The sequence below is a fragment of the Canis lupus genome, chromosome 9 (genome assembly GCF_003254725.2).
Source record: "Canis lupus dingo isolate Sandy chromosome 9, ASM325472v2, whole genome shotgun sequence".
Taxonomy (NCBI): Eukaryota; Metazoa; Chordata; class Mammalia; order Carnivora; family Canidae; genus Canis; species Canis lupus.
The window spans coordinates 15637290-15660864 of record NC_064251.1 but is presented as its reverse complement, the minus strand read 5'-3'; the positions used below and the strand labels follow the sequence as shown (position 1 = coordinate 15660864).

Below are 23575 nucleotides of genomic sequence, written 5' to 3'. Positions count from 1 at the left end.
GAAGGGAACGTACGCAGTGACGGAGTCCTCTAACCAGTCCCCTGTAAGCGCGGTTCCCAAGGGCCGTCCGGCTGCCTGCAAGCCTCGGGAGCACCTGCGCCCTCCCGCCCGGTCACGTGGCCACCGGCGGCCGGACGACACGCGCACGCGCGAAGAAATCCAAGGAGTCTCGCGAGATGACGGGATTTTATTGGTCGCTGGCTCCTCGGCGCTGCGAGGAGCTTGAGAGGCGGGGTGGCGGCTGTGTGGTCTTCCTGCCCCCCTCACCGCCCGGGGTTGGTGGTGACCTCGCCCTCGGGCCTCCCCCCGCTCCCCCTCCCGTCCAGTCCACTGCCTTCTGGAAGCCTGAAGTCCCCCCTCACCCCGACTCCTCCGCTGTGCTGTGTGCCCGGCCGAGGGCCACTTACCACACCAGGTAGATTTTACTGGGCCTCCTGGGGCCGGGCAGGCACAGCACAGGGGTCTCCGCCGGGGCGGGGCGGGAGACGGGGAAGTAGCACAGGGTGGCCGGGGACTCGGGCACGGGCCCCGGGGACTCAGAGGAGGGGCTCATGAAGGAGGGGAAGGGCACCGGGGGCAGCTGTGGGCGGGGGGCCGGGGCCCCCGGGGAGGCAGGTGGCACGAGTGGCAGGAGGAGGCAGCAGTAATTGGTATTGGGCTGCGGGACGGGGGAGAAAGAAAAGACGGAGCAGTAAGGGGAATATTCAACACAGAACAGAGGGTGCTCGCTGCTGTCACCTGCACAAAAGAAAAAGAGCAGTCAGGAGGCAGCACTCACGGTGGGAAAGGACAATCTTAAAAAAACAAAACAAAACAAAAAAAAACCGTGAATGAATCAGAACTCAAAAAGTGTTCTTCGGGGGTCACATGCCCAGGTGCCATAGGGGCAGGCGGACTTGGATCTCAGAGTCACTTAGGAGTTAACTGAGGGACATGGCCTCATCATCACACCCTTTTCCAGCCTGGAGTCTCTGGTCTCCCTGCCAGACACAAGAAGGTTCTTCCCCCACTAAGTTCCTGCGTAGAGGCTCTGGGTCCCTGCTTCTCTCCCACAGCCACCCACAGCCAGTCTAATTAGCTGTGGCGGCTGCAACATACGGTGGCTGGCAGGGCCTCACCTAGGTAAGGCTCTCCCCCACCAGTCCTCCAGCTGCCTGCAGGAGGAGGTGGCGGTCATGCCCTACTCTGGCCTTTCTGCTGCAGAGAGGAGGCTTGGGAAAAAGAAAGAAGCAGAGAGATCCTGGTGGGATCGTGGAAAGGGAGAGAAGGACCAAGGGGGAAAGAAGCAGGTGGACGAGGGAGGCGTCCAAGTGAAGTTAATGATTTGCTTGCTAACCTCACACTTAATCTGCCAACCTTGCTGTAGGCAGAGTATGGGCACCTAATGGAGTCACGATCCAGAGAGACCCCCTCATGCGTGACAAATCTCTCAGCGCTGCCGCTAACCAGGTGGGTCACCTTGGATCAACTGCTTACCTTCTCGAAACCTGTTTCCTCATCTGCAGAATGAGACAGGTGTTTTCCCTAGCCTTGCTCCTCCAAGGGCAGTCCTTTGACCACCAGCCTGGATGTCCTCCTGGGAACTTCTTAGACACACAGAATCTTGGCCCACCCCAATCTACTGAATCAGAACCTGCAGCTTATCAGGTTCCCCAGGAATCTCTCAACTTTAAAATTCTAGAAGGAAGGCTCTCAGACAGATGTCCAAACCTCTGATGACAATCACTTGTAGTGTTTATTAAAGACGTGGTTTTGTAGGCGGCTTTATTGGAGAATCTTATGCTCTGGGTCAGGAATGGGACCCAGGAATGTGTGTTTTAATCAAGTACCTTCCTGGTGATTCTTATCATAGACATTTGGGAAAGACTGCAACTGAAATCGGTTCCAGTTCTAAAATGCCATCATTTGAACCATCCAGATGGAAACAATTACTAACAGTATAATGGAGGGTAGTGTCTCAGTCCTTATTTACTTGTATCTGCTCCTTCACTTCTAAATGCCTCTGTAGGCTCCTGGAGTGGCTCCTACTTCTCACATCCTTTCTCTGGTTGTCTTGTCCTTCTGTCCTGTCCTCACATTATTTCTGTTTGCTCCATGTACTCTCACAGGGAAGACACTCTTCAGCCCCCTTGTACTCCAGGCCTTTGGATTCCTGCTGGCGGCTAGGATCTCTCTGCTGAGCCACAGACCTGCATCCTCAGGTGCTTGCTGGCATTTCCTTCTGGCCAGATTGCCTGCCCCTCCAGACAACACCAACAGGATGGGCCCAACTCTCTTCTTGCTTTCTCAGCCTTGGCAAAGGCAACCTCCACTGGCCTAGTTTTCTGGTCAGAACTCCAGCTTCTCTTTGGTTCTTCCTTTTAAGATTTTATTTATTCATGAGAGACACAGAGGCAGAGACATAAGCAGAGGGAGAAGTGGGCTCCTAGCCGGTAGCCCAATGCAGAACCTGATCTTTGGACCCTGGGATTATGGCCTGAACCAAAAGCAGATGCTCAGCTGCTGAGCAACCCGGGTGTTCCAACTTTGGTTCTTCCTTTTTCCTTATCCTCACACCCAAAAGTCACCAAGTTCTACCAGTTCTCCTACCATGTTCTTCCTTGAACATCCTTTAAGCCTAGCTCTTTCCCCATCCTCTCTGCTTTTACTCCAGGTCCAGCCCTCGTTTCTCTCTGGTTGTACCACACCTACACTTTGTCTGGTGTCTCAGTCTGACAGATCAGGCTTCCTTCATTCTCCACCAGCCCCTCTCCATGCTACAGTCCGCTTTTAAAAATGCCAGTTGGATGGCATCGCTTCCCACTTGGATCCCCTCCCTGGCTGCTGCTCCAGTGCCTTCTGCTTGACATGCAAGGCCCTTGGGGTCCTTGCCTACCTATAGGATGTTAGCTTTATACTCTACACTTCCTAATTTGTGGGCTGACCCTAAAGCAGAGCTTCTCAAACTCAAATGTTCATACAGATATCCCAGAGAGCTTATTAAAGGCAAATTCTGGTTCAGTAAGTCTGAAATGGGACCTGAGGTTCTGCATTTCTAATCAGCTCTCAGGGGATGTCTCTGCTCTAGTCTAGGGATGCTTCAGGCCCAAAGCCCTAGACTACTTGTGGTTCCTTGGCTGTGTCTGTCTTTCTGCCTCTTGTCTCTCTCCTCCATGCCTTTGCATACTCCATACCTCCTATGGGGCACCTCATTCTTGCCTTCCCCACCTGGCTACATTTCCTGTCATTTAGGAATTTTAACCCCACTTATCCCTGCCCACAAGCTCATAGAACTTTCCTGTGTAGGGACATGATGGTATCCTGCCCTTCCACTAAGCTGTGAGCCCCTGTAGGGCAGGTTCTGTTTGTTTTATTATTTCTGTGTGCCCAGCACCCATGCAGTGCCTGGCAGGTAATTATGCATTAAGCAAAATGCTAAAGTGCAGAATGAATGGGTGATGGATGAGGAAATTAATGTGTCTTGGTATCTTCCTCCTTGGGATAGCAGGGCCGATTGGATGGCTTTGCTAACATCTCAGAGGTACCAGGTAAGTGGATGACCTCATTGCAAAACAAATAGTTAAATGTTTAAGTTTATTTACTTATGTGATCTCTACACCTAATGTGGGGCTTGAATACTCAACCCCAAGATCAAGAGTTGCTTGCTCTTCTGACTGAGCCAGCCAGGCACCCCTGAAATTTTTTATAATAAAGTTATAAGCTCTCTTACATCTCAAATTAAGATGATTTTGGTTGAGCAGCTTATAAAAAGATGCCAACCCTGGAGGAGCAGTTGGTGGTGGGAGTAGGCTTCAAAGGTAAAGGGAGGATTGGGGACTGACCTTTACCTAAGGCCTAAGCTCTTCCCTAAGATGTTAATCCTCCTGTTTACCTGGTGAGGTAGGTAATAACTCGATTTTACTGATGAGGAAACAGAGTTTAGAGAATTTGCCAGCTCACATTTATAGGACTATAAAGTGGTAGACCAGGAGGATTCTGTGCCAGGACTTCAAATTCTGGACTCTGTGACATCCCTAAGCCCTACTGTCTTGGAAGCATTATCATAAACAATTATGAATTGATTCTGTATATAAAAGCAGGAGCATTCACTTAGGTTGGTTGTTTTCTATCTTGGGCAGATGGCCTGGAAAGTTGTTGGACACCAACAACTGCCTGGAAATTCATTAATCTTGGTCTTTTGAGAAAATCTTCAGGATTTATTTGCAAGGTAAGTTATGAAGATTTGGGATTTGCCTCAAATTTCTCTTCCAAGCTGCCCTTCAAATATTTCCCAACTCAAAAGAGACCACAGTTAATGTTAGATGTTTATCTTTTTAAATATGAATTCACTGTTCTTTCTTAGCTTTACAAGAATACGTCTTCACGATAAGCCATTATTAAGCTGAATAGGTTTTGCTACTCCCACAAATGTGAATCTGGTAATGACTAACACTGAACTCAGTAATAAGTGAGGATAATTTCAGAATGCTTGGCTTTGTTTTAAAGGGCAAGGTTTTGGAAGCAGGCTCCAGGACTCCATCCAGATCCATTTTCCTGGCACCTAACTTGAAGACAGTGCCCAAGCTCTAGGTGACAGGAGAGGGCACACTCATTTCCCGTGTGCCTGGCATTGAGGCAGGCACTGCGGGACTCACGCGCCAGAACCCCACAGCACAATGGCCTTTGGATGCCTCTACGTGTCCTGGAAAGGAGAGGTAACTTCTTTACAACTCAGGCGAGGGCTGGGCGGGGTCTTGGTTGTAGACAGGAGTCCAGGAGTTGGAGGCCACAGTTGCTGTCTGTGTTTCTCTTTCCCCCAGCATTTGCTGGGCCTGCAGACTGCTCTGCTTTTCACAAATCCATACCAAATTCTGAAGTAAGAATATGTAACTCTGCTAGGCTTCTATCCCACCCTGTATCAGTGTTCACCTTGATCATGAAATGGGATTTCTGAATCCATTGCACATCAGACGCAGCTGGGTCTTGACTCACTGCCTGAATTTTCCATGTCTTTTTGGAGATAAAGCAAATCTCTGGCTTGGTGAATGCTTTCTGATTATTCATTTTTTTCCCTTTTGTGTTTTGCTTTGGAAATTCAGGGTGTAGTAAAAGCATCTGTACCTGCATTTATATCAGGATTTTTAAAGTATAACTCTGATTTTTGGTAAAGAGAAAAAAAGGATTGTGGGGAGGAGGACCACATTAAGGCAAAGAAAACAAGGTTTTCTAGTTCATTCTCTTAAATACAGTTCTCACGTCCTAGAGATCCTAATGCTGTAATTTACCAAGTGCTTATGGTATGGGGCACCATTCTAATGGCTGAGCATACGTTTTATCATTGAATCTTTACAGCAATCTCAGCAGGTAGGATCCATTTTGACGCCCCCCCGCCCAACCCACTTTACAGATGAGGAAGCTGAGCACAGAGAAGTCACTTGTCCAAAGGCCACACAGTAAATAAGAAACAAGGCCAGATGCTAATCTACACATTTTGACTCCAAAGCACTTGCCTGACACCCCACGGAGGGAGATAGCATGGAGAATCACAAGCCAACTCACTTAGCAACAGTTTCATGGAATATATGAACTTAATTTAAAATGTGTGAATTCCTTCTAATACAGTGTGAAGACCAATGAAAATCTGACAGTTATAGATCTATTTGTAGAGGGTACCACTGGTTCCTAGGTTGTAAATAGCCTTCTTAGGGGCTCTAGATGGTAGTTCACATGGATATAAGGAAAAACTCCTGTATAGAATGGGTTATCATTACATAGATCTGCACGTAAGGCAGGCTGCATTTCCTGGCTATATTATTGTATTCAGGAAAAGTCTAGCATAGCTCATTGGGGAAGGGTAGCCTATTACACAGATGTTTCAAAGGGATTTCACTGGGTTTGATGCTTCGTTTCTGCATAGAGTCCCAGTTCTGAAATGGGAAGAAGTTTTGGCGATTCATTGCCAACTTTGGATCATTCTCAAAAAGCTTTAGGAAAATATTTCTCTACAGAGGTGAAGAAAAGCAGGAAACTCTGAATTTACCCAGTGAATTGGATCAACATGTACAGATAATTTAGGCCCCAAGTCCTCTTTTTCTCCAACAGCAGGGTATTTGTTTGATTCTTCTGAGTTGCTAGTGCCACTCAACTAGACTTTTCCTGAAAAGACTCGGCTTAAATTCTCACCATGTCTCTGGGCTCTCATTTCACTGTGCTAATTAAGGAACTCTGAGGGTGCATCTACACATGTAAAATGAGTGGATCTTAACACACCAACGCTTTGCTTTTAGCCAACTTGATGAACGCAATTTGCTGCACAACTGCTTCGGCTTCCGTAGCAACTGGCATCAATCATCAGGACTGCTGTCCTCGCTGGACAGCCAGAGCCCAGTTCAGCTCCCGCCTGCATGGATCTTGGACATGGTCTAGGGTCATAATAGGATGATAAAGCTGGTGCTTTTTAAAAGCTTTTACTATAAGTAACATCCCTCATTTGATGAAATAGATATATTTCTGCCAACTTGGCTCTCTTGCCTAAACCTTGGTGTTTTCCAGGCTAGTAATTCTTCAAACGTGATGTTTTATAGAATGTAAAGTGAGTTAATTCTTCCTTTTGTCAGTGTTGTAAGTTCCATATGGAGTTTGCTCAGTCAGAAAAGCATCTGTATTAATCACACAGACCAAAATCATCTAGTGGACCTAAACTGTACATTTTAATGATTATTCTCCACAGATGACAAAGCAGCCCATTTGAATAGCTACCCAGTTTTAGTAAGAAGGCTAGGAATTATATCAAGTGAATGGAATTGCATTATTTAAGCTTAAATTCATTTTTTTCCTATTAAAAACATCCCCAATTCAATAAATTACAACACGTATTTTGAAATATTTGGGGAATGATCTTATCTGCTCTATTCCATTCTTAAACAGCTGAATTAAAAACATTCTTCCTACTAAGTCTTCAAAATGAGAAATTGTTAACTATTGATGATACTTTCCCTTGATTAAATAAGGAAATAGAATTCAGGCTTTGCTTGGAAGGACATCATTTCAGAAGCCAATTTGTTTTTTTTTTAACTTCATTAAAGCAACAAAATGTGGGTGGTTAATCTGAGGGAAAGCTGCCATTTTCTAAAAATGCATTAAGACTTAACTGGACGGGTGGTTGCATGACAAGAGCTATTTAGGATTAGAAAGTAGTTGTGATTTGTATTTAAATGAATTGCACACTATTTACAAATTCTTCAGCAGTTAATTTGGATCATTTCCATTCTACTGCAAGCAGAAAGCAGACCTTTCTGCCTAGTTACCCTAACTTCGAAGTCTGTTCCTAGAGGAATCAAGTTTGTCCTCCATATGTTGGCTTTGATGGGGATGAGCCCGAGGGACTCCATGCTTTCACTTGAATTTATCCTCTTTCTGGATACTATTAAATCACTTCTGCCTCAAGCGGAGGACTGATCTCCGCTTCAAAGGCTGCTAAAGAGTGAGTTATTTACCAAATTGCACAAAAGGGAGGATTTATCAAGCCCTTTTTCTCCCAGAGAGGACAACCTCAGAACCAGAGGACTTTATTACTCTTTCTTGGCTACAAATTATGGCATTCAGATGCTTTTGAAAGCAGCTCTTCATGCTCTTGCTTGAGTCATAAAATTTGATACCTGGGGCCAAATGCCTTTATCCACCCCTCACTCCTCCCCACCAGAGGGTGAAGAAGATGAAAAAAGTGCCAATTCCAGGCAAGTGCCACACAAAAACCAATGATTGGGCAGGAAATGTGGGCAGTGGGAACACTTACTCTACATAATTCACACCTCCTTGACCTGCTATTCTACCCTGGAATGAATTTTACCATTTGCATAAGATCACTGGACCCTCCAAAACCTGAATTTACCATTTGGAGGACATTAGGAATAACCAATACCACCAATCTGACTGACTGTTGTCATTACCTATAATACTGGGATTTTAGATTTTGTGAATTTCAGTAAGTCAAGTCAGCCACTCACCTGAAGAGGGTTTGCTGGGGCCTGCTTTCTCCAGTTTCCTTGGAGTCATGGTACTTTTATGTTTCTGTTTGACTGATGTTTGGTCAATTGCTGGAAGTCTGGAATCACACTGAGCTGCAGAACTCTTGGTAGATGGTCTTGGTTCGGCTAGAGGATCCTCCTCAGCAGAACTCTACCAAAAATGAAAGGTGTCAGTATCAGTGGCCAAGTGGGTCATCTTTGCTATGCAGAGGAGAGAAGAGCTGAATGCATGGCCTCCTTTAGCGCTAACACTGGAGCATCCTGTCATGCTTAATATGCCTTTTTACCAGTGAGATTTTGATGGACTGTATCAATTTAGAAGTACCAGTTAGAAATAATAGCAAAGTTAATGAGTCTGTTTTGTAGAACATAAAAAGAAGGCACTTCTGTGAGTCTATCATGTAGAACATTATGGCAAGAATGCATTTCTGACCCTTATGTAAACCCAAACAGCTCATGTTAAAGGCTACATAAGAAAGCAGAGGAAGCAATCAATGCCCTTAAACTTCTTGTTTTTGTTATTTTTGTTTTGTTTGTTTTAAAGATTTTATTTATTCATAAGAGAGAGAGAGACAGAGACATATGCAGAGGAAGAAGCAGGCTCCCCACAAGGAGCCCGATGTGGGACTTGATCCCGGATCCCAGGATCAGGACCTGAGCTGAAGGCAGATGCTCAACCGCTGAGCCATCCAGGTGTCCCTGATTTTGTTATTTGAACTGCTGGTTGGGTGAGGAAAAATATTCCTTATCGTAATCATATACCTGACAATGAAAAGGAAATTTTTCTAAAAGATTTATTTATTCATGAGAGACACAGAGAGAGAGAGAAGCAAAGACACAGGCAGAGGGAGAAGCAGGCTCTTCGCAGGAGCCTGATGCAGGACTTGACCCTGGATTACGACCCAAGCTGAAGGCAGCCGCCCAACCACTGAGCCACCCAGGCATCCCTGAAAAGGAAATTTAGATAGTGTATTGGGGCTGAAAAGATTGAACCTCAGTTTAATATTCTGAATTACTGGGTGCAACCTATGACAGACCAATCTTTTTAAAAGTCTCCTACTTGTCAGTCTTCTATAAAGAAGTCAGTATAGGGATCCCTGGGTGGTGCAGCGGTTTGGCACTTGCCTTTGGCCCGGGGCGCGGTCCTGGAGACCCGGGATTGAGTCCCGCGTCGGGCTCCCTGTATGGAGTCTGCTTCTCCCTCTGCCTCTCTCTCTCTCTCTCTCTCTCTGTGTGACTATCATGAATAAATAAATAAAATTAAAAAAAAAAGAAGTCAGTATAAATCTATGCACAGCCAAATCATGATTCCTGCAGTGTCAGAGTATCTCAGGACAGCTTTTCCAACACAACAGAAATTATCCAGGCATTCAGTAGTTATATACTTTGCCACAACTACATCCACCAGAGAAATAACAAAAGCAGTGTAAATGGCTATGGAAAACCTGATCATGAGGAGGGAGTTAAGTCATACATTATGATTTTTTTTTTAGTTTTTTTTTTTTTAGAAGATTTTTATATTTTAAGGGATAGGGGCAGAGGAGGAACGAAAGAATCCTCAAGCAGACTCCTCACTGAGACCCAGGCTGGGTTTGATCCCAAGACACAGAGGTGGTAACCTGAGCTGAAACCAGGAGCCAGACACTCAACCAACTGAGCCACCTACGGTGCCCCCCTGCCTTACAGTTTTAGGTCCTGGTGGTATGATTTGTGATACACCCTGGAACAAAACCCCAAGGTTCCACCCCTCCCTCCCAGGGGAAGGATCACTCAGTTCTTCTTCAGGCACATTAGTCTAGTATTAGAAAGTCCTCTGAAGATGCAGTCTTTTGGAGACAAAGTGCTACATTAATGCCCCTCCTCCCCTTCCAACTGTGGCAATTTGTATTGATCTCGCTCATCGTTCTTGCTGACAGTTGTGGCATTTTCATTTCAAGGCTCCTGACTCGGGGAAAATACTCTGAGTAGCTTTGAATTATTGGGTGCAACATTAAGACAAACAATTGTAAAAAGTCCCCTACTTGTCAGTCTTCTCCAAAGAAGTCTGTATAAATTTGCAGGTGGACAGATCATTATCCTTTAAGATTATAAGTCATGTTTTGTAATTTAGAGTCTGGATACAGTCTTCAAACAAATAATTATTGTTTCTCTCTGTCATTTTAGAAAACAAATCAGATAAAGAGACAGGGAAAAAGAAAGAACTTAATGAATTGGTTCTCCATTTTCCTTTTTGATTCTGGAATTTAATAGAAATCCTTGAAAATGATTGTGACATGTCAAAGATGAAGTATTAAGTCATTTCTGAGCAAGATACAGGCTGTTTTCAGAGAAGGTAATGTGGGCAAATTTTAATTATGATGCCTAAGACTGTCACAGTCAAGAAGAGCATCAGTGAACATGTGATGGAATTTCCTCCACACACTGCCCAGCACAAATACCTGACATTAGTGGGTAGAGAAGCCTGCTCATACAGGCTCATACAGCCTGTTATTCAGCCCTTTATTTCTAACCAATGCAAAGGCAAGAAAGCTGTTCTGGGCTAAGACTACCAATATCTGCAGTGACAGTGTCAGGAACAATAATAGTGTTCACCATTACTGGTGGGTCTGTTACCTTCAGCCAGGGCTGGATTTTTTTGCTTGCCCCAAGCAGTGGTGAACTGGGAGGAGTGAGTTGGTGACAAGATTTTTTTTATTGGGTGGGTGTTAAGCCATATTTATCCTTCCTTCACCCACTCATTATACTTCAAGCCTTTAATAACATAAAAGGTGAAAGAAAGTTTGGCCTTCTAGACAGTGCCTATTACATATGGAATTGTGCACCTGCATTCTGAGTACATCCTTTTCTGGTTACTGGTTCCATCAAACTTATTTCTGGTTGGTAATCATTCCAGAGAGTCCAGAAGTTGTAGCTGAAAGAGGGTTTTGTGTCAGCAGGAAACTAAAGTCACAATGGCAGGAACTGTAATACTTATGAATGTGCTTGTTTCATTGAGTCATTGTAAGCAAATCATTTCAACTTTTTGTGCCTTTATTCATGCCCTCTTATGTTCTCTGTCATTCTTATTTATCTTCTCTTATCAAAACCTATCATACTATGCAGGGAGGATGATCCTTGATGGGACAAGTCAGAGTAACTCATTCTGGCACTAAAGTGTAGTATTTAAGACTTCTTTTTTTTTTTTTTTTTTTTTTTTAAGAGTTTATTTATTCATGAGAGACACAGCGAGAGGCAGAGACACAGGCAGAGAGAGAAGCAGGCTCCATGCTGGGAGCCCGATGTGGGACTTGATCCCAGTACTCCAGGATCACGCCCTGGGCCAAAGGCAGGTGCTCAACCACTAAGCCACCCAGGCGTCCCTATTTAAGACTTCCTAGGAGGGAATCCTGGCCCTTTCAGAGTTGTTGTGTGACATAGGGTTAGTTTTATTTATTTATTTATTTATTTATTTATTTATTTATTTATTTATTTTATATATTTTTTTATTGGAGTTTGATTTGCCAACATATAGTATAACACCCAGTGCTCATCCTGTCAAGTGCCCCCCCTCAGTGCCCATCACCCAGTCACCCCGTTGCCCTGCCCACCTCCCCTTCCACTACTCCTTGTTCATTTCCCAGAGTTAGGAGTCTCTCATGGTTTGTCACCCTCTCTGATATTTTAGGGTAAGTTTTAGTTCATCTCTCTGCATCTCAGGTTTTTTCATCAATGAACAATAGTGGTCTACCTTTTGGTGGTTCTGTGAGGATTAAATGAGTTAAGATGTGTTGGTAGCACTCAGAACAATGCCAGGCATGCAGTGCCATACAAGCATTGGCCTTTCAATTAGTTGTTCATTCATGTTCAGCCATTAAATTAACTAGCTAACTACTGAATATTAACTACCTATTGTTGAAAGCAAAAACCAAAATTCCAAATGAAAACTTTTATTGGATTTTCACCTCATCTGAAAAAATGTGAATAGAAAGGTGGATTAGTTCCTACATTGGAATCTTGGTTTCTTTCAAAAACTATATCATTTATGATCATCTTGTAAGTAGTTGGAATTTATCTAGTCTTAAGAAAAGATGGTACGATTTCTTTTTTGAGCAGTAAAGCTCTAACAGAAAATATTTAGCAATGTTTAGAGATTATCAAACAGTAATTAAATTATTTTGATTTGAAGTTGATTTTTAAAACTGTCTTTTCCTCTTGTAATTTTGAACAGTAATTACAATTTTCATTTCTTCCCCCATATGTTCCTAAGTTGAAATGTCACATGGAGGTGGAGGCAACAGCACATTGCTATTCCTTTGAGGGAAGAAAACCAGCTCTTTCAAAATCAAAGTCTAAAGCATTAAAAAAAAAAAAAAAAAAAACTAGAAAAAACTTGAAAAAAAATCGAGTTACATGACACATGTGAGGATTCTAAGTTCTCTATTTGTAATTTGCTGAGAAAGTCCTAATAAAGCCATGTGAACTAAAACAAGTTATTATCAAAATTGACATTTTCTAGAGTGTTATTTGTACTTAACATTTTCCAAAAATCCCCTACTTGCTCTTCTGGCATTATAGAGATATATTATTGTATATATTATATATACATATATATACAATATAGTCTCTCTCTATATAGATAGATAGATAGATAGATAGATAGATAGATAGATAGATAGATAGATAGATAGATCTCCCAGGTCTGGGCTCTCTCAGAAGTTCAGAGAAAGAGTCAAACAAGGAAGAGAAGGAACTTCTGTCAGGGAATGCAGTGGCACTGGAGTAACAGCTCAGTCACACTATAATGGTTCTAGTTAGGCCTTGAAGATGGTGACCCAAGGGATGGAAATGGAATGCATTTCCTCAGGGGTATGAAAATGATGAGTTTTTTTTTTTTTTTTTTTTTTTTACCTGGGACCTAACAATGTTGAGTCTGGAATGGCAAGATGACAGTGAACAAAGATGAGCAGAAGAGCAAGGAGACTAAAGCAGTTAAGAGACAGACAAAACCAACTTTTCTCCAGCTCTTGCCTCATGGCTCATTTCTGAGACCCAAGGAACAGGTTCTCAACTGGTATACCACTTCCCTCCCTCCACTACCGTGTGCTACTGAATTCTGATAGATGGAGAGACTAAACCCATTTTGCCACGTCATGTGGTGGAAAGCTGGGCTAAGAAGATCTTATGACACAGTGTAGACCAGGATACAACCTGCTGGAAATAAGAGGGAAGAGGCAAAGTGTAGTGTCAGCTGGTGCCAGAGAAAGACCACGTGTTTATGACATTTGAAATGAATGTGTTTTCATGAGAGTATGAAAAACAACGATCAAGATGGTGATTCTCGACATTCAAACAGTAACAACATGGGAAGGGTGACCAAGGGACTATGGGTGCAAATGTGTACCTTCAAACCTCCAAAGTCCACATTCACATTATGCGTCAAACACAAAAACAGAGAATTTGAGGGTAGCTTCTATAAATAGCGTTCTGGCTAGTATGGGCCCCTTTGTGTATTCAAGAACCATAAAGTCCTGCCCATGTTTAGGACAGTTTTGAGATTATTGGAATTATAAACTTCAACAACAATAAAGAACAGGGATCAGTAACCTTTTTTTGGGTTTTGGTTGTTGTTTTGTTTTGTTTTTGACTCCGGTACCGCCTGCCAGATTGAGATTGCTGCTTAACCCCATTTGTATCTCCTACCTGAAGATATGGCTGCCAGATGGGGCTGGGCAAGAGCAGGATTAGCAATAAACCCTTGCTCTCCATTTTGCCATAAGATGCTTTTTGGAGTCAGGTGGTCTGCCACGTGTATAAATATCACCCACACCTGTCTGTACCATTGACTTTGATAAAGAGCCCCACCACCACTACCACCTGCCACTGTCTGTGATACTCATGCTAGCAAGTTGGAATGACTCAGCCTAAGACACTGATCTGAAAGCAGTAGTGGCCTTGATTAAATTAATGTCTGATAGGACAGCCTGAGTGGCTCGGTGGTTTAGTGTCGACTTCAGTCTAGGGCATGATCTTGGGGACCTGGGATCAGGTACCATGTCGGGCTCCCTGTGTGGAGCCTGCTTCTCCCTCTGCCTGTGTCTCTGCACCTCTTTCTCTCTGTGTGTCTCATGAATAAATAAATTTTAAAAATCTTTAAAAAAAATTAATGTCTGATGACCATTGGGTCTGCTCCCTGAAGAAGGGGCATGTGAGACTGTAGAATTGGCTTTGTACTTTCCATCTCACTACGGAATGGCCTCTGGGTGAAACTCAGAGCTGCAAGCTACTAAAATAGCAAACATGACAGATTTCTTGACACTTGTAGGTATTATAATGCAAATTGATCCCTTGTGTGTTGTAGAAATCACTGTCAGTTTACACACATGTGGCAACACATTTTCATGCTTTTGGAAACAGTGTGTATGGTATTCTTTGGGATAGAGTTCGGTGTGGTAAGCAGTGGGTAAGGAAGTGATATGTGACCAGAAAATGTTGAATTTTAAAAATTTGAATACTACAGTGTAGTGTTTAGTAGCACATTGAGACTGTTCTCAGTTGGGTATTGCTCAGGTATAATGTGGCTACAATATATTTCTCCTCCATTTTTTTTTTTATGATAGGCACACAGTGAGAGAGAGAGAGAGAGGCAGAGACATAGGCGGAGGGAGAAGCAGGCTCCATGCACCGGGATTCGATCCCGGATCTCCAGGATCACGCCCTGGGCCAAAGGCAGGCACTAAACCACTGCGCCACCCAGGGATCCCTCTCCTCCATTCTTTATTTGAATTCATATTCCTCTTTTAGTTGAGAGGAGCATCTGAGGAATATGAAAGATTTGGCCATCAAATGGAGATCACCTACCTACAAAAATACCTCCTACTCAAAATAAGGTGTCATAAAATGTGAGAATTAATTGAGAAGTATCATTTGCAAACCACTATGTCTTCAACCCCATGCTAGGCACCACGAAGACATCTAAAGACACAAAGCTTGCAATGGGAGAGATCAGATTATATCATACTAGCAAAACGTAAAACAACATTTAAGCGATAAACGGCTGGCACCAGTTCTGAATTCCACAGAAAAAGATGTGAAGTCAAGGCAGGGCTCATGAGGAGGTGGTGGATTCTGGAACCTGAAGGATGAGTAGTAACCGCTTAGGCTAGAGGCAGCACAGGAGCCAGGGTATGGATGGAGTAACAGGTAGGACATGATTCTCAGACAGCAGGGCAAGGGGCCAAAGCAAAGTGTGTAGGAGGAGGGAGGAGAAAAAAAGCTGGATAGCAAGGTGGGATCATATGGTGGGGAAGGGGCTCTGAGATTCAAGCAAACGATTGAGAGTCAGTGTGGCAGAGACTGGGGTCTGAGTAGAAAACTGCTTACATGGTATTTAAGATTAGCATGTATGTTTGTTTCAGAGTGGGAAATAAAGCATCCTGCAGATTTGCCAGTGAAATAATCTTTTTTGGAGTTTCAGTGGCTTATTTTTATAAAGTGTAATTCTTCATTACAAAGAACATGCATGTTCATAATGGAAAAATAAAGACAAGTCTAAGAAAAAAATTAAAACATTCAAAACTCCACGAACCTTGAAATAAAAATTGCAAACTGCTTGGTCTATATACTTTAAGATTCCCTTTTAAAGGGAATTTGTGATGGAGGCTACTAGCTTCCCACCTCCATCTGTGATGGAGGCTACTAGCTTTCCACCGAAATCCCTTCTCAAGCAGTGAGTTGAAGCTGGATATGGCCGCCCACCTTGAAGGTTTCCATCTCCCCTGCCACTAGATGGGAACTCAGGAGGAAAATCAGCCAGCGGGAGTGGGAGTGATGTGTGCATTCTGCCTCAGTGCCTGGCTCAGCACTTCAACTTGAAAGGTAACAACTTCGAAAGTTGTACATTGAAGACAACTGAACCCAAGTCTGAAAGTCCCGGTGGAGGAGAGCTGCCTGCTGATCTGGTTCATCCAGCCTGAACTGTTACAGGTACAAGAATTAAACGACTGGGGATCCCTGGGTGACGCAGCGGTTTGGTGCCTGCCTTTGGCCCAGGGCGCGATCCTGGAGACCCGGGATCGAATCCCACGTCGGGCTCCCGGTGCATGGAGCCTGCTTCTCCCTCTGCCTGTGTCTCTGCGCCTCTCTCTCTCTCTCTGTGACTATCATAAATAAATGAAAATTAAAAAAAAAAAAAAAAAAAAAGAAACACGTCAGATCTACCGAGTTGAAAGAATAGTACAGATTACACCCATTACTCTTTGTCAATTTGCATGTGTGTGCTCTCATGTGCACATTCTGTGTGTGTGTGTGTGTGTGTGTATATATATATGCTTTTCAAAGTTACTAGACTTGATGCTTCACCCCTAAGTACTTAAACATGCATCTTCTATCAAAATAGGCATTCTCCTAAAAAGTGACTATACCATTTATCTTACCTAAGAAAATGTAATAGTTTCCGTGACATTGTCTAATATGTAGAGCATATTTAAATTGTCCAAAAATGTCTTTAGCACTTTGTTTTGATCTATGAGCCAATCCCAGTACATGCATTGCATGCAATTTTTATGTCCCTTTTGTCTTTGGTTTTCTGCCTTTTTGTTTTTTCATGTCTTTTACTGTTTTGAAGAGTCCCAGCCTCATAGGTCTTAAGTTCCAAATTTGATTGTTTCCTCATAATAAAATTCAGGTTAACCATTTTTGGTATGCATATTCTATACGTGTTGTGTCCTTCTTCATAACCTCACACCATCAGCACCTTACAATGCTATTTGGTAATGCTATTCAATTTCTAGGGAAAGTTGGTGAGCACCAGATTTCTTTCTTTCTTTTTTTTTTTTTTTTTTTTAAGATTTATTTATTCATGGGGGGAGGGCAGAGACACAGGCAGAGGGAGAAGCAGGTTCCCTGTAGGGAGCCTGATGCAGGACTTGATCCTGGATTCCAGGATCACGCCCTGAGCCAAAGGCAGACACTCAACCGCTGAGCCACCCAGGCATCCCACTACCACATTTCTTTAAAGTTACATCCTCCCCCAATGTAATTAGGTGATGATTCTTTGACATTGAATGATTCTTTGACATTGAATAGCCTACATAAGCAACATTTTATCCAGTGCTTTTAGCGTCTTTTGATGTCCTTTTCCTGATTTGATAATTATTCAGGAGTAGCAAGACTATGATTTTTCTAATTCTATCATTTTTTCTACAATTAATAGCTGGTATTCTTCTCTAAAGGAGAACTCCCCCTTCTCTTTTTATTTATGAATGTAATTTATTTGTTATCATTGTGGTCTCAAGGATATATTTTACTCAGTTACCTCATCACATTCTTTGATTCTCCAGTTGTCCCAAAAATGGTGAGTAGGTGAAGTTAACTTGACTTTAGTCTTTGAGCATTTCTTTGCTTTCTGGTACAATAAAAAAAATCATAGCTTCACCTTGTATTTTACCTATTTTAGAACTGGAATCCAAGAAGCTTTGTTCCTTTTAGTTAAAATGGTACTTAGGAATTAATATCTGCATGTGAGGTGTGTGCATTGCTAGTGTCATGACATTGTTCCTAAATCCTTTCAATAGAATTAAATTAGAAATATGTATTTAAAAAAAATCATGAGTTCACAGTGATATTTCTTTTTTTTAAAGATTTTATTTATTTATTCATGAGAGACACAGAGAGAGAGGGGGGGGGGGGGCAGAGACACAGGCAGAGGGAGAAGCAGGCCGCACGCAGGGAGCCTGACATGGGAGTCGATCTGGGTCTCCAGGATCAGGCCCTGGGCCAAAGGTGGCGCTAAACCGCTGAGCCACCCAGGCTGCCCCTAATTAAAATGTAACACTATATGGAGCCTTCCCTTCCTTGAAAAAAATTATATTTGTATTTTACATTTAACATCTTTATTCCTTAATTATATTAATATTTTTGTGTTTTATTCTGTAATAAACATGAAATAATGTCAGAATTACAAAATAAATATTACTCTAGGAATAAACCCATTATATAAAGTTCATTCTTTCTTGGTAGTTCTCTTTGTCTATAGAATATACTCCTCAGGGCAGACCTGATTTTAATTGTAATTTTTCCAAATGACAAAAATTTAAAAAAAAGAAGAGTTGGAAAAGTTATGTAGAAACTAGCATTCTTATACACCTCTAGAAATGTAAATTGATACCAATATTCCCGGAAGACAATTTGGGAACAAAAAATTTTAAATCTTTGTAATGCTTTTAATCTACTAATATAAATTCCTACTTCAGGAAACTTGAGATAATTAAAGATATGCATAAATCTATAAGAATATTCATCATAGCACTATTATAGCAAAAAGCTGGAAGCAAAGTATATGGCCAGCAGAAAGAATTATGACAGATCCATCCAGTAATTGAGGAGTATATATATATATATATATGTATATATATATATATATATATATACTTTAAAGATCTTATTTATTTATTCATGAGAGACACACACAGAGAGAGAGGCAGAGAGACAGGCAGAGGGAGAAGCAGGCTCCATGCAGGGAGCCCGATGTGGGACTTGATCCCGGGTCTCCAGGATCAGGCCCTGGGCTGAAGGGTACGCTAAACTGTTGAGCCACCTGGGCTGCTCAGGAAATCTTTTTTTTTTTAAATGGAACAAGAAAAGGCAAAAATAATTTATGGGGAAAACACTCAGAATGGCAGCTAACTCTGAAAGGCACGGGCACAGGAATCAGTGAAAGGGGCATGAGTCTTCATGGGGTGAAGAAACCTTGATGGGGGTTTGGGTTACATGCACAGTTACATGCATTTGTCAAAGCTCATTAAATATTACTATTAAAATAATTTTAAAAACTATTACTATTAAAATTTGTATAATCACTGCAGGTAATTTCTGCCTCTAAAAAACTAGAAAAAACATGAACAGTCAAACCACAAAAGCCATAAATATTCATAACTAACAATGTTAATGATGTACATGCTGAAGTGTCTTTTTGGGTGTGTGTGTGTGCGGGCAGAGTACTGATGTCTGCAACTGGCTTTGAAATGCACCAAAACACAAGGTGGAGCAGTGGATGGATAGATGGGCAGATTGATATTCGATAGCAAAATGTCAACAATTGTAGACTCTAGGTGGTGGATATATGGATATTCATTACACAATTCTGCCAAGTTTTCTATATTGAAGCTCTCAGAGTAAAATATTGGGAGGAAATGGAGCAGTAATATAGATATATAGATGTTGCCAGGCTGCCAGGATAAACTAGGTACTTGGTGGGAACACTGCCAGTTGTTTTTTTTTTTGTTTGTTTGTTTGTTTTTTTAATTTTTATTTATTTATGATAGTCACAGAGAGAGCGAGAGAGAGGCAGAGACACAGGCAGAGGGAGAAGCAGGCTCCATGCACCGGGAGCCTGACGTGGGATTCAATCCCGGGTCTCCAGGATCGCGCCCTGGGCCAAAGGCAGGCGCTAAACCACTGCGCCACCCAGGGATCCCAACACTGCCAGTTGTTGTTTTTTTTTTTTTTTTTTTTTTTTGGCTCATAATAAACATTTCCTTCATGATATCATCTAGTAACAATGAGAGATCAAGGATCAATAAAGGAGAGTCAATGTGAGATAAATTTTAAAAGATATGTCTCATACTTGGTGCTTTAGGATGAACATAAATTTATACTAACAGGTGACCCTCCATGGAAAAGGCAGTATAGCCACGTATGTTGGGATATGGGAATGACGAGTAAAACAAAGACTTGGACCTTACAGAACTTATAGTCCTGGTAGGAAGGTGCATTATTTAATCAAATAATTATTTTAAAAATGTAAAATTACAAGTCCTAAATTAAAGCATATGGTCAGCCACAGAAGATAGGACAGAAGAGTCCGAATCTAGTTGGAGGAGGGGGCAGTTTGGAAAAACCTGAGAAAGTAATCTGAGCTGATGTCTGAGGCATAGTGGGAAGGCAGGGTGTGTGTTGTGAGAAGAGAGAATAGCATGTACAAAGATTCCTTTGCTGAAAGTGGCCTGGCACATAGAAGGACCCAAATCCAATGTGGACAGACCTAGGGCAGTACAGAGGGCCAGATCCTGCAGGGCCTTATTGGCTCCATCATGGATTTTGGTTCCCATTCTGAAGGTCACAGAAAGCATTAAAGGGGTCTAGGGATGTGATCTGAGTTTCAGTGGTCACTGTCACTCCACCTGTGGAAGGGAAAGTGGAATTTGGAGGAGTAGAAGTAAAGACTGGCCAGGTCTCTGTAGTAACCTAACTAGGCAACAGAAGAGAAGCACACACATATTAAAAAGCTATTGGAGAAGTAAAATGAGAAGGACTTGGTGATTGAATAGTATATGAGGGTAAGGAAGAGAAAGAGGGCAGATTCTGTTGATGCCACACACAAAAGGATGTGTGACGGGCCAGGTTGGGGACTGTAGCATTGGGCTTGTGGAAACTTCCAAGTAGATGTAATGAGTAAACAGTTGAATATTCAGACCTGGAGATTACAAATGAGTTCTGATTTGGATATGGAGATCTGGGAGTCATTGGCAATTAACAACTTGACTTTGACAGTTAAAGTCTTGAAGAGGTGACCTAAGGAGAATTTAGAGAGCAGACTTCTTGGGGGTAGGTCATGAACTTGGATGGGAAAATTATATGTTTATTTCTACTAGCCTCCAACTGAAATCTAAGCATGGCTCTCCCTTCTGAATGCAGGCAATGAACGACAGTAGTTATTGGCAGTACCTATGACTTTGTCACCAATAGCAATCAAGATATTTTCACATTTCATTAAAGTTGTTACAGATGCCTCAAAATCCCCTTCACGCCCATCACTTGTTATTTAATGTGTTAATAAAGAAGCACATAATTTACTGAATCACAGATTTCTAAAAACATTTTGGTGACTATTTTGATAAAAGTGGTTTCCTTTGAAGCCCTATGTATTATTATTTTATGCATTTGTGAATGTTCTGAGAAGAGGATCTAGGAGTTCACCATACTGTTCCAGAGGTCTGTGATCCAAAAATAGGATAAACCCCGAGGTATGGAATGAGAAGAGAACCAAGCCTTGAGGAATATTGGGACTCAGAGCCTGGGTGAAGGAGGGAGGAGAAGCCACCTCCAGAGACAAGGGAGGAACCTGGAGGAGAAGGTGGCTTTGCAGGAGCTCAGGGAATGCAGTGTTTCCAGAGGGACTGAGGAAGGAAGCCAGTCAAAGCTGCAGAGAGGGCAAGCATGGTGAGGAATGAAAGACCTGGCACATTGAGAGACAAGGAAGTTATTTGACAAAGTGCCATTTCAGTGGAATGACGAGCATGGAAGCCAGATTGGTGTGGGTTGAGGAGTGAGTGGGAGGTGGGGAAATGGAGTCAGTCAGTGTAAATAATTCTTTTGAGAACTTTGGCTGTGAAGGAGAAGAAACCAGTGGAGGGGATGTGGGATCAAGGAAGAACTGTTCTTTTTTTTTTTCTTTTGGTAGGAGACCTTGGACCATGATTAGATGCTGATGGGAAGGCTGTTGGGCAGCTGGAGATGCAGGCAGGGAAAGCTGGATGGATAAGGGTCCCAGTGGATCTTGAGCGGAGGTGGAGAGGCTTGGAACCGGTGGGAGTGAGGGGAGGGCGGTGCACAAGGAAGGGAGTGGGTGGGCAGGGCCGCAGTGAGCTGAGGAAGCTGTCTGAGGACCCCCGAGGTGTGAGATGGAAGAGTGGAGGGAAGACCGGACAAAAGGAAGAAGATTTGAAGTGGGAGAGAGAGTTGGACAGTTAAACTGGGCAGCACTGAGGGGTTCTAGGAGGTTGGTGGCTGTGACTTTCAGTGGGCATCACATCTCACATTTGAGTGATTTTTTTCTCCAGCAGCTGCCAGGGTCCTGGATTGAGACCTAGGGACCACAGATGGCTGGGGTTTTGCCAGAGAGATGAGAAAAAAAGACAAAGGGCATAGGAATTAGTAAGAGGATTTTTTTTTCCCAAGTAGTCTCCATCCCCAGTGTGGAGCCCAAAGCAGGGCTAAACTCACGTCCCTGAGCTCAAGACCTGAGCTGAGATCAAGAGTTGGACACTCAACCACCCAGGTGCCCCTCATTAAGAAGATTAAGCACAGAATCTAGGCTGCTTAGGAAGAGAGAGTCAGTCAGGGCCCACGAGAGAGCAAAGGGCCAATGGACCAGAGATTCCCAAGAGGTAGAAGAGATGTCATTGTAAAAATGGATGAGCAGGAAGCTGGAAGTCTGGTGTGATCAGTGGAAATTGGAGATGGAGGCCTTCTGGTTGATGTCACATGCAGGCCAGGATGTGTAGGGGGGGTGGGGAGGTGGTAGCAGAGTAGAATGGAGGGGACACTTAAGATGCATCCAGAACTGAGAAGCCAGGGTGTGGCCTGATGATCCAGGAGGGTGCTGAAGTCATCCAGGATTTCGGCAGATGAGAAGATGAGTGAACAGAGAGCCAGCCACTGCTAGAGCCTTCAACGTGGAAGAGATAGGAGGTAGTAGGGATGATGAGGGGTGGGAGAGTGGATAGCAAAATAAAACAGCCAAGCCTTAGTGCACCTGTGTTTCCATCAGAGCCTGGGAAGCAGTGGTCTGGGAGCAGAACTAGGAGCGAGAAGGGCACCCTCCTATCTCCTGATCCTAAGGAAAGGGTGCAGGAGGGATATGACTGGGCCCCCCCCCCCTCCCCGGAAGGGAGCTCTGAAAAGAGATTTGATGTACATGCTCTTAGCTGCAGGAAGACTGGACAGCTCACCCTGGCCCAAGAGTGCCCATATCTCTGACTTTGACTATTCCTGCCACCTGTAAAGCTGCCATGCCTCAGCTCCCCAGATCCTGTCATGCCTTAAGATCCAGGGGGAACAACTACATCCTCTATCAGCCTTTCCAGAGTTCTTTTTGCTTTTTCTTACACTCATCAGATACTATCTTGAACTGTGGGCATTTCTGCAACATCTTATTTCACCAACCCTGTGATCTACCCAAGGTCAGGGGCATGGTTTATTTAGTACCCTATCCCCATAGCACCTACTAGCATGTCTTGGACACAAGCGGTTCATAATTCCTTAATGAATAAAGCAATATAAAAGCAATACCAAAGACTTTAGGATGAAATGCTGTATGTTGTAAATCATGTTTAATGCAGGTATGCACCCAAATAATATCTTGCAACTGAAAATATTTAAAATTTTGATAGCTGGAATTTTAATTGGCTTTTAACAAGTTTTTTGGTTTTAAAAATTAGGGCAATTTTTTTAAAAGTAGGGAGTTTTAATAAAATACAGTAAACTGAAATACACAGCATTACATAAAATGGAAAAAAAAACTATTATAATTTTCTCATACAATTTCGGAGCTGCTGAGTCCAATTAACACAAGGAACTCTCTGGGTCAGAGGCCACCAATTCTCGGCATTGACAATTTCACTGAGCTGGGATAACAATTGGTGTTTGGATCACCCGGCCACAGGATAAAATCACCCTAGTGGAAGGACTGACTTTAGGCTGTCTTGCTTATCTGTTAAAAAAGGCAGGACAACATTCTGGAAGCAACTGCAATTTGAACTGACAGTTGCCCCATTTTACTGCCATGGCCTATTTTTAAATTACCTAGTGGA

At 42.9% G+C, this 23575-nt stretch overlaps 1 protein-coding gene and 1 long non-coding RNA gene across 10 annotated transcripts in view; one reads left to right on the top strand and one right to left on the bottom strand.

The window, feature by feature from the left end:
• The window catches only part of MARCHF10 (membrane associated ring-CH-type finger 10), an 88774-nt gene that overhangs the window by 39586 nt on the left and 25613 nt on the right, over window positions 1-23575 (bottom strand). For all 5 annotated transcript variants that reach the window (XM_025436533.3, XM_025436537.3, XM_025436536.3 and 2 more), the window contains exon 4: window positions 7986-8157. In XM_025436533.3, the coding sequence (XP_025292318.1) occupies window positions 7986-8157 (172 nt within the window). The remainder of the gene's footprint in view (window positions 1-7985; window positions 8158-23575) is intronic.
• Window positions 185-16188, top strand: LOC112652900 (uncharacterized). Of its 5 annotated transcripts, none has more exons than XR_003131808.3 (6): window positions 185-415; window positions 1367-1449; window positions 4119-4207; window positions 4486-4694; window positions 10170-10338; window positions 12253-16188. It is a non-coding gene; the product is annotated as an uncharacterized LOC112652900 (long non-coding RNA). The 5 variants fall into 5 exon arrangements; XR_003131809.3 differs by lacking the exon at window positions 10170-10338 and adding an exon at window positions 8551-8699; XR_007413156.1 differs by lacking the exon at window positions 10170-10338 and having other exon boundaries at window positions 187-415; window positions 12253-12404; window positions 12915-16188.